Source organism: Boleophthalmus pectinirostris, unplaced genomic scaffold, assembly GCF_026225935.1.
Source record: "Boleophthalmus pectinirostris isolate CB_2022bp ecotype Guang Dong unplaced genomic scaffold, ASM2622593v1 HiC_scaffold_20, whole genome shotgun sequence".
Taxonomy (NCBI): Eukaryota; Metazoa; Chordata; class Actinopteri; order Gobiiformes; family Gobiidae; genus Boleophthalmus; species Boleophthalmus pectinirostris.
The window spans coordinates 33,538,846-33,550,267 of NW_026571153.1; the positions used below are offsets into that span (position 1 = coordinate 33,538,846).

The window sequence follows — 11,422 nt, forward strand, 5'->3', positions numbered from 1 at the left end:
CACGTGGTTTTGCACAAGAGTCATTTATTCAACACTTTATCAAAACAGTGCATTTGAATGTTCACGTCAGAGACATTGGAACATCTTAATAAAATAGACATTTACAAAAGTCCTTTTAGCTCAGATTCATAAATATAAATATGGGTACATTCTCTAGTGCTTGGTCTGTCCTAGTGGTTTGTGCTGCATGAGGATAGAATCGGTCTCTGTCTGCTCTCTGCTCCTTATTCTGTCCTCTGGGGGGCAGGGTCAGGAGAGGCAGGAGCTGGGGGGCGGAGTCAGGAGCTGGGGGGCGGGGTCAGGAGGTGGGTCAGTAGCGGGATTTGCGGCACATGTCACATCGACACGCTCGGGCCGTCAGGATCTCAATCTCATCATGATGTCGGCCACGGGGGCAGTCGAGACGAACCTTCACCTGCACACACACACACACACCCACACCCACACACCCACACCCGCACACACCCACACACACACACACACACACACACACACACACCACACACCCACACACCCCACACCCACACCCACACACACACACACACACACACACACACACATACACCCACACACACACACACACACACACACCACACCCACACACCCACACCCGCACACACCCACACACACACACACACACACACACACACCCACACACCCACACACCCACACACACACACACACATACGCACACACACACACACACACATACACACACACATTACATTACATTACTGGAGATTGATCCTAACCTTAACCGTAGTCTACTATTTGAGTAATCTTAATCTAAACAGTAACATTAATCTGAACACAAATCTGAGTTTTTATCTGTTCTAATAATAAAGGATTTACGTTCTGCAGAGGTCCTGGAGGAAACCCACCCAGGTACAGAGAGAACATGCAAACTATATGCAGACTACACACAGAAAGACCTGGGCAGCCATGGCATCCATCCCAGAGCCTGTGCCATCCTTCTGTTCCACTGATGCTGCTGATGTCATCAGGTGGTGCTTGTCTGAACACCTTCTCTGGACTAAAAAGCCCAGTTCTTGTAATGTCATTTTCAGGGGAGTACTGGCCCCAGAGCGGAGACCAGCTCTATGTATGTTTTTAGTGGTAGTTGAAACCACGCAAAAACAGGCAGAACTCTACACAGAAGGCTGAAGCTCTAACCAAAGCTGCCTTTAAGTGGCGATTTCAGAAAACACGGCATTAACTTCCACTGCTACACCACAGCTCTAACCAGTAACCACAAAGAGATCACAGCTAGTTTAATTAGTAGCATCTGTTTCATTGCATTGTCTGCTGTGTGTATATACAGGAAACCAGCAAAGCTATTCAGTCCTGATTCCTGTACAGAGAAAATCAAATCCACTGGTTAGTCTTAGTAAAGCCTGAATACTGCCTGAATAACATGATGTTGACACAGTGATGGAGCATTCACATAGTAAGCCTGTAAGTTCACAGGTGGTCTGAGAGCATCATACCTTGGCCTCCTTGCTGATGGTGCAGCAGCGTGAGGCAGATGTGATGTTGTGGGTGAAGTTGGAGGCCACCAGCACAGAGTACCTGGAGGGGAAGGCGCTGGACTCGCAGTAGCCTACACAGGCGTACACCAGGTGGGTCCCCCGGCACGTGCTGCGCCGGTCACTGCGGATGGTCACGTTGAACGCTGCCCAAAAGATACAAAAAATGAATCATTACTGTAAGTTGAATGACTGTAATGTAAAGGAGATGACGCTACTGGTGATTGTGTGTGTGTGTGTGAGTGTGAATATGTGTGTTCTGTAGAGATGGATGGGAGGTGGAGTGAGCGTAGTGGCAGAAGCTGTGGTGAATGACGGTATATTAGAGCTGCTGATGTTTGGATTTGTTTTGGTTATTAATAGTACAGGATTTTTGGCTATCTGACACTTGAGTAGCGAGGACACTTTATTGAATTTTATTTTAAATCTGTGGAGGCATTATATGAGTCCTAGGGATACGGTGGTGGTGCGTTACAGTAGACGGGTTTTTGTATCAGAGGTTTGTGGAAGTCACACATGTTAAGAGTGGGGCTGTGGGATGGTAGCTCTGGTGCTTTGTGTTACTCACGATAAAGGTGGCAGCCAGGGGCCAGACCTTCATGACTCCAGCCCAGAGGAGAGAGCAGAAGCAGGGACACAAGCGGCAGCAGCAGCAGGTACAGTGGGAGGGAGGTGCGGGACATCTGGGACAGTCCTGGAACACACCACAAGGAGCACTGCTGTCAGGATATCTACACTAGTCACAATGGGCTTTTGGTTTAGGAAACAAATGTGCAGAGCCTGGTAAATACCACCAACCAGTAAGAGAAAGTGCCTGCAGTTAGAAACTAAAAAAAAAAACAGATTTAAAAAACCTACATAATTACATACAACATTCTACTGCAGAGGTTAGAGTGAAATAGAACATTCTACTGCATTCTGCTGCTTTAAATCCTGTTTAGCAGATATGTACCACCCTGTTAACGCTTTCCACCTTGGACGCCTACTTGGAACAATCCATACATATATTAGTATGTGTGGGTTGTAGTGGCCCCCACCTATCACAGCCTCTGTTTACATGTGAAAAACCGAGCCATTTGTAATGGTCGTCAAATCACGTCTTTAGTGATACAGCGGAGGTGTAAAAAGACATCATTAAGGAAACAAGGGAGGGTCGTCAAATGTAGTCTTCATGGGGGAAAGAGTAAACCAGAGCTCCATGCAGTGTTCTAAGGTAGCCTGTGGCGTGCCCCAAGGTTCTTGGTTCAAGGTGTACTTGGTCCAGTCCTGTTCACATTTCTATGCTTCCGTTAGGTGCGAATGTCAGAAACCATGGCATTAACTTTCACTGTGATGACACACAGCTGTACTTCTCAATGAAACCAGTTCAGACTGACAGAAGACAGGCTTCAAAACCTGGATGACACTTATTTATTTGCTAGGCCCCAAAGGCCCACGAGACTCTATGTGACCAGAGAATCAAACAAAGATACAAGATAGATACGATGTGGGCACAGTCTCCAACGTCTGGAACCTCTTCCCATCCTATCAATCAACCACACAGCACTCTGCTCTCAAAATGCTGGACTACTGTGTCTCCAAGAGTGTCTGAGTGTCTTTTTTCCACTGGGGTTTGGAGTTGTTCCTACAGGGTTAGTTCTAAGGACAGGGGGCGGTCTGGGACAGTTCTCCATTTGCTTGTTTCCTATTGGTTAATCTGCCTGTCTGTTATTGTTTCACAGTTTAATTTTCTGTTGATGAAATCAAGTCCTGTGAGGTGACTGCTGCTGTGAAATGAATCAAAACACTTCTTTAGACGCATGTGCTCTCCCCTACATACAGTCACAGGTCTAGGCCCATGTTCAGTGGCGTACACTTGGCTACTATATTCTTATGTGGTAGTACTGGAAAGAGACCAACTAGGTACATACATTTAGCCTCAGGCTGATGACAGACTACTCACTTCTACACAGAAGCTGGTGTAACAAAAGATTTTAGAGCAGTGCCCTGTGTGTGGCTCTCTCACACACTCTGCACACTGTACACAGGCCAGACAGTAATGTACCTGTGTGTAACACTATGTCCCTGTGAGACAGTAATGTACCTGTGTGTAACACTATGTCCCTGTGAGACAGTAATGCACCTGTGTGTAACACTATGTCCCTGTGAGACAGTAATGCACCTGTGTGTAACACTATGTCCCTGTGAGACAGTAATGCACCTGTGTGTAACACTATGTCCCTGTGAGACAGTAATGCACCTGACTGTGACCTGTGCTAAATGCTAAATGTTGTAAATGGCCCTGAGCGGCCCCTGTACTGCAGCACGGTGCTTTCCCCTGCTGTCATTCAGATGTGTAGCAGCTCCTGTGGACACAGACAAAGCCTGCACTATACTGCACCATGTACATTCATGATACTCTACTGTACTCTGCACTCTTATACCTGTACTATGCACTGTGTACACATTACACTGTACACTGTACTGTACTGTACTGTACTGTACTGTACTGTGCACTTCTAGATCTGTACTATACCTGCACTTGTACATAGCCCATCTGTGGCCATCCTCTCTCCTCTGAACAGCACACGTGTGTAAACACAGTCAGCTTTTCCTCAGACTGTGGGGATCCCTCCTGACCTTTGGCCCCAGACAGGCAGCTCTTTCCAGGGGCTCTGCACTCAGAGAGCAGAGGAAAGGTGAAGAGAGGGGAGCTGATGAGAGGAGATGGAGGAGAAGTGGATAGGAGAAAAGAGGCAGGAGAGAGGAGCAAAGGGAGGAGAGGGAAGAGAAGAGGCAAAGAGCAGAGAAAGAGGAGCAGAGAGAGGAGAGGAGCACAGGAAAGGAGAGCAGAGGGGAGTAGAGTGGAGGAGAGGGGGGTCAGAGAGAGGAAAGGAGAGCAGGAGAGGAGCAGAGGAGAGGGAGCAGAGGAGAACAGAGATTAGGGAGGAGAGAAGCAGAGGACAGAGAGGAGTAGAGGAGAGAGAGGAAAGAGAGGAGTAGAGAAGAGAGATGAGAGAGAGGAGCAGAGAAGAGAGAGGAGCAGAGGAGCAGTGGGTCTGTGTGTTGTGATGGCAGGACCCGGGGGACTTCATTACTGTGGGTCAAGAGTGTGCACATTAACAGGGGAAGTGCCCGGCTTTTTCCTCCCCTCAGGCTCGCCTTTGTCCTGGAGGAAATGGGCTGTAATGTCCCTGTCTGAGGGAGCACCTCCACAGAGACCGACTCACAGAGACCTTCAGGTGCTGTGTCCTCTGTGTACAACACCTACTACAGTCTGTTTCATGTACCACTCAAGACAATTCAAAGGTTCAATACAATTTAAGGGCTTATATTAAACAACATTGATTCTTGTGAGCTTTAAGTCTTATTAGAATGTTGTTTCCTCATCAAAAACAGACCTGATACTTGTGGCTTGGTTCATTCACATGTTAGAGTAAGCTCACAATGCTGTGTTCCACTTTGTGATGTCATGACCTTTTGTTCAGTAGAGATGAGCAATTCCTGAAATCATCCCAATGATTCTAGTGCAGGTGTATGGATTTTAAAAACATAGTGGAGTACTTCTTGTATTACAACAAAGTGGGCAAAAACATGCAGTGACTAAAATAAAACACAACTCCTGATCATTCCTCATCCAAAAAAACAAAACAAAAAAACAACCCAAACCTGATCAAAGAGATCAGAAAATAGTGTGGCCCTTTAACTGTCCCAGTGACAGCAGGCTGGTGCTGGTGAGTGCATCCACATACACATGGACCACTCATTAAAGTACATATATACATACATATATATACATATAGAGCCATGTACTGCAAATGTGATTTGTTTGTAGCACGATGAGCTGCAGTGCTCTCATCTCCCCTCTGGATCCAACATGGTAGTCTAACTTAGATTTTTTTTGTCCTTAGATTCCAAAAAAAAATATTATGACTCATAGTGCAAACTTATTTCATTAATGAATTCACGTTTGATTCAAAATGTCTGGATCTTTCTAAGTGCAAATAATAGAATTAAAAACAAAATAATTATATACAAATAAAATGACTGTATTACAAATGTTTTGGTACCATGGAAAAAACTAATTAATAGAAATGTATTACATTTAATAAAATAATAAAACTCTAAATGCAATTTTTTCATTCACATACTGTTTGAATTATTATATTTTTGTGAGCCAGTGTTTCCCCAAAGTCTGCGGAACTCTTGAACACTGCAAGTGACATCAAGCTAGTGCCTTAAGTTTGGTTACATGTAAAACAACAGAGAGACACGCTGTGTTTCCCAGACTAGACATGCATGCAGACAAGTCCTACCTGAGTGTGGAGAGGAGCAGGTGAGGAACCGTGAGGAGCCAGAGGAGAACCAGAGCTGTGCTGAGGAGATGTGCTGAGGAGCAGTTAAAGGCTGTAACAGGTGAGCCGGAGGTCGAGCAGCAGCCTTTATACCTGGGACACACCCCCAATCTGCAGACGCACGGCTGGGGTTGGAGCTAGTGCTGGGGACTCCTCTAGACCTGTAGTGAAGCCTCTGCCTGGGTCCTTCTCAGCCTCCTACCCCTCCACCCTCCTCCAGCCCCCTCCACCCCCTCCACTCAGGGGCACCGCTGCTGTGACACAAAGGAAAAATAGAGAGGTTTTCCACCATCATTACAACACAAAAGGCTGTACCACACAACACCTCGAGCCGCTTAGAATACTCCCTCGATCATCTGTTTAAACATATATGACACAACAGTGAATTAAAGGGCCTGTATGAAGCTACTTTGGATCTAATGTCATTTCCTCATCACAAACAGACCTGGAGTTGTGTTTTGTTTCAATCACACGTTTAACACACCAACCCTGCACATTTAGGCTTCTTCTCTTAAATAGAAAACACTCTGTTCCACCTTGATGATGTCATGTGGTAATACAGGAGGTGCTCCACTCTGTTTTTAAACTCCAAACACCTTCACTTAAATTATTTGGATGAAATGACCAGTCTTTACTGAACATGAAGTAAAAGTTAACATTTAAACTGCCACTACATGACATGGCAAGATAGAATAGATAATTTTGAGCCAGAGACACACTAATAAAGGGTCACTCAAACATGAGTGAATGAAACAAAACAAAGATTTTTCTTGCTTTGTGAATGTCATAATTCAGGTGCACTGTGTGACCTGGAGGATATACCACAGAGATGTCATAAGTTTGCTGAGACTGGCATTAAACAGTTTTACCTTGCATCTATAAAATGACAGGTATGTTTTTTCTCAAAAATACTTTGATTAACATGCAAAGAAATCACATCTCCAGGGAGATGCAGGTGATGTACGCTTCACCAGAACAGTTACGTAGTGCAACTTTAAATTTGCACAATTTTCTCATTCTACCAGCACATTGTCATTTGTACTTCTAAGGTTACTGAAAAATAGATAGATGGATCGATAGATCATTGAGAATTTTCAACAATGAAACAAAGTAATAATACAGCAGTCCATTATCTGCATTCATCATTTATAGTGAAGTGTTGTACAGACGAACTTATTTGTTTATTTATTTGAGACAAGGACAGCACACAATTTTTACTTTCACCTTAACAGGAGAGGTGCATTGTACCAGGTTGTAGCATCAGTGCTAATTTCCACCGTCATCCCTGGACAGGTTCATTGATTGATTGTATTTAACTGATTTAACTGTTGTTCCTGGAGACCTGTAGCATGTTTTGGGTTGATGGGGGAAACTGGAGAGCCTGGAGGAAACCCATCCAGACACGGAGAGAAACATGCAAACTCCACACAGAAAGGCCCGGGTGATTGAACCCAGAACCTTCTTGCTGTGAGGCATGAGTGCTAGCCACTCATCCACCATGCCGCAAATGGAATTAACCACTTCCAGAGTGTGTCTGTGGAGTAGGACAGGGACAAAAGGCTGGCCCTAAAGGTGCGCTCCTGTCCGCTGATGGTGATGATAATGTAATGAAAGTCTATAATCACGTTATATTTTAACAGTCCATTGAAAATGTGTGAAAATCTTTTTTGTGATCTAAAAAGTCAGTAATTAATTGAGATAACAACCAGATTAATCCATTACCAAAACAATCGTTAGTTGCAAACCTTCACCTTGTACCATCATTTAGAAATGCAGACAGCATATTTCTGATATATTCTAATGCTGTATATCTTAATTTACATATATTAACTCCTTCTCCTTCATTCTTTTTCAAGGCACACTTGCATTTACAGTGTAATCCAATGAAGGCGCCACTTTGACCTGCTGGAGTCTCGAAAAGGGCACTGGCACCAGACACTCATGTCCCTCCATCTCCATGTGGGAACCTGCTCAGGAAAACAGGGAAAAGTGGTTAGTTCCACAAACGATGAGGCAAAGCTGGTTAATATGTCAGGACCCGAGTGAATCCAAGAGCAGAGAGTGGGCTTTCCATGTGCAGAGGAGGAGGGGTCTCATACTGCAGCCCAAACACACGAGTCGACCAGAGACTAGACTGCCCATTGGTTGAATTCAGTTACATTTGTTTACTTATCATGCTGAAAGTTTGGGCCTTTTTAAAATCCTCATGACATTTCAATAAAACAATGTTATAGTTGGCATTTTGCCGGGAAGGGTGCGCCTCTCTCCGCAGATCTGATCAGTGACATGGCTTACTGGCGTCACCAGCTTATAAAGATGTGCAGAGGTCTTCAACATCTAGAAGAGGAGTGTTGCCTGTGTAACAAGCTCTGAGTAGAGTTGTTGCTCCTCAGTGGTAGATGGAGGTTTTCTGTAGCTTAGCTGAGGCTGAGAGGCTAAAGACAGGAAACATTTTAGAGCCTAACCTAAGCAGTGGTGGAATGAGAATGGCCTATTCAAAGCACTCATTTTCACAATAGTTGTAGCATTTGACATCAGTCTTTTATGCATAATATTAATAATGAAATAGTTTAAACTTAAATTTGGACAAGTGGGACTTTTACTGTGCTCAGTAATTCTTTTGATATTTAAATGTGACTCATCACAGTTGGCTAGTAAGGCTGCACAATATATCAAAATCAAATCACAATTTCAGTTGGCACAATTATCAAATTGCAAAAGCAGCAATTATTTTGATAACAGAATGTTCTCTGCAAAGAGCAAAATATCTAGAAAAACCTTGGACCTGTAGTTTAAACCTCTCCACACAAGAATAGAGAGAGTGAATTTCCCCGCTCTGCCAGCTCTGTCCTTGCTATCTTGGCCTACGTCATCAAAGGTATAATACTCACTAGAACAGCTGCATAGCCAGACTGGACTGCACTAGACTGGACTGGACAACACTATCGGTGTTTGGAGGGTTCATGTCTCTTTACAATGTGCACTGAACATTATTTTTTCTTTTTTTTAACATCACAAATCTAACTGCAATCATGCAGCCCTAGAATTATACTCAATTACAAGTACAAGTACAAGTTTAAGAATCTCCTCAAAGTTACAAGTTTCCAAATGATCCAGTCAATTACAGTAATGTGCAGGGACTATAAAACAGTACTAGACTCCAGGTCAGGACACAAACCATAACAGAGGTGGATGTTGAAGTTCCATTTCCTGTCTGCGTGTTTCTGTCATCTGGTGCCTGTGGTTGGTGGGGCACTTGTGGTCGTCATGTGTGTCTGGGTCAGAGACAGTGTGTGCAGCAGCTTTATGAATGAACACACTCCCCCTACACACCGTAAAGTCATAATCACATGCTGCAGAATATTCAATCACTTTATAAAATCATAAATCATTCATGGTGTTGCCATGGTGTGACAGCTGTGGGGCCGTGCTGCTGTGGGTCCGTGCTGGTATGGGTCAGTGCTGGTGCGGGTCCGTGCTGCCGTGGGTCCGTGCTGCCGTGGGTCACTGTGTGCAGAAGCTGATAGCTTTACTGGTCTCTGTGGGGAGATTGAGTAGCAAGAGGGTTATGAGTTACTGCATTCAAACATTACTAAATACAAGACAAATTTAGTACTGAGGATTTCACCAGGGCAAGTCACTTAGCAACTGTTTTAGCCATTTCAGCATCCACAAGTCCATCTGAGGTCAATGTCTTTGGATGAAGCTGACGTAGAGACAGAGCTAAAATAAAGCAATAGAACTACTGTAAGGACTTGGTTTGTTGTAACTTGCAGGGTATAATTACTTAATCAAAATTCAAGCGGCCTCTTTGTGTTCATTGTAAGGTCTTTAATAATGAGCTCATCGATTTCTTCCTGCCTGACAATCAGAAAATGGAGAATGCTGCCAAAAATCCACTCATCAAAATAGTCTAACCCCATCTAAGGAAAAAAAAAGAAAAAAAGAAACTCGCAGAAGTATTAATTCTTTCAAGTTCATTAGGGTAAATATCATAATCAACTTGATCTGGTTCATAATGGCCATAATTCAAATCAAGATTATTTAAGACGACTGAACTACCAGATGTCTCACAGTAAGAAGGTTCTGGGTTTGACTCGCAGGGTTTTCTGTGTGGGGTTTGTATGTTTCTCCCTGGGTCTGGATGGTTTCCTTTGGGCACTCCGGTTTCCCCCATCAACCCAAAATGTCAGACCTGATGACCAAGCCTGGCTCAAGATCTGGAAATGGGTCCCTACACCCATTGCCCCACAGTAACATTGAAGGATGGGTCAAATTTCCCTGTGGGAACAATAAAGGTGCTGTACCTGATTTTACTGACTTAAAAATGTGAAAAATAGCAGAACAGTTTACAGTGGTCCAAAGTTATTCCGCACTTACCTTATTTATTCACTGTGAAGAGTTTATAAGCCCTTCCTGACTATCAGATCATAAAACGCTATAAAAATTTGATGCAGACAGTATAGCAGACTTATTTTGAGACAATATCCTCTTAAATAATATATCTAAACTGGGACAGCACACATTTTGATTAAATGCCTGGGGATCTAAACTGGGACAGCACACATTTTGATTAAATGCCTGAGGAAAAACATCAGGTAAAGGGCCGTTACTTAACCAGTTAATTATGGAGAGTGAAAAGTTAACCTGAGTATGTATACACTTTTATTAGTGATGTTTTTTTTAAATAGATTCAGCGAGTGGCTTTGCTCCAGGTTTTATGAGCCCATATTTATGAGTGAGGGGCTTCCTCTGAACACACTCTGCTCCTAAGGAAAACACAATTGTCATCAAACAGTTATGTCAATGGAAAATGGAATGTGTGAGCTCAGCCTGGCCCCTCCCACCCTCATTCCCATTAGGCTGTTGACTGTAAATGTGCTCTCACCACAGGGGAGCGCATTAGCCCCACTCTAGTGCAGTGACTCAAGCTGTTTGTGTGGCAGCGTGGCTCCTATGCGCCACGTTGCCGTGGAGACGGCCTACAATATCATTAATGTGTCCGCTTCCACTTGTGGCGTCCTGTTATTTTAAGATCAGCGTGTGGGGCGTGGGCTGTGTTATTTTGGGCTCTAAGACAATCTGAGAGCGGATTAGGCAAACTTTTCCTGCTCCTCTATGACATGAGGTGAGGTGCCACTCTGCCTGACCCGTTTATCCTCTGCGTAAACTCACACAAACGCACATTTCACTAAAGTGCTGTATTAAGGAGAGCTGCAATTAATCCCATTTTAATCAAATAGAGATCAAATATTTTCAAATCCCCAATAGCTTAGGTTTTTTAATCAAGATTCTTATTTGTACTGCACAAACAGGTTCATGAAGTAACGTTTCTGTTCATCTCTATGAAGACATTATTGCTTGGCCTGGAATGTTCCACGGTATGGCATTAAACATCCATGTAGACAAGCACGTGGCGCCACCAGGTAAGCTCTGAGGAAAGGCGAGTCCTCTCACAGTAAGCAGTTGCAGATTTTCTGTAGTAAATACAAACACTGGTAACTAAATAAACGCAAGATAGATAGATATGTTCAACTGTGTTGTTTTTGCAGTGCACCAGAT

The 11,422-nt window shown here is 43.8% G+C and overlaps 1 protein-coding gene across 1 annotated transcript; it reads right to left on the reverse strand.

Moving 5' to 3' along the window:
- Positions 1 to 119: 119 nt before the first annotated feature.
- Positions 120 to 5,939, reverse strand: gpha2 (glycoprotein hormone subunit alpha 2). Its single transcript, XM_055156661.1, has 4 exons — positions 5,822 to 5,939; positions 2,095 to 2,220; positions 1,488 to 1,672; positions 120 to 415 (listed from the first exon to the last, which is right to left on the reverse strand). Exons 2-4 carry the CDS (start codon positions 2,207 to 2,209, stop codon positions 311 to 313), a joined length of 405 nt encoding a protein of 134 aa, XP_055012636.1. The 5' UTR covers positions 2,210 to 2,220; positions 5,822 to 5,939; the 3' UTR covers positions 120 to 310.
- Positions 5,940 to 11,422: the final 5,483 nt, after the last annotated feature.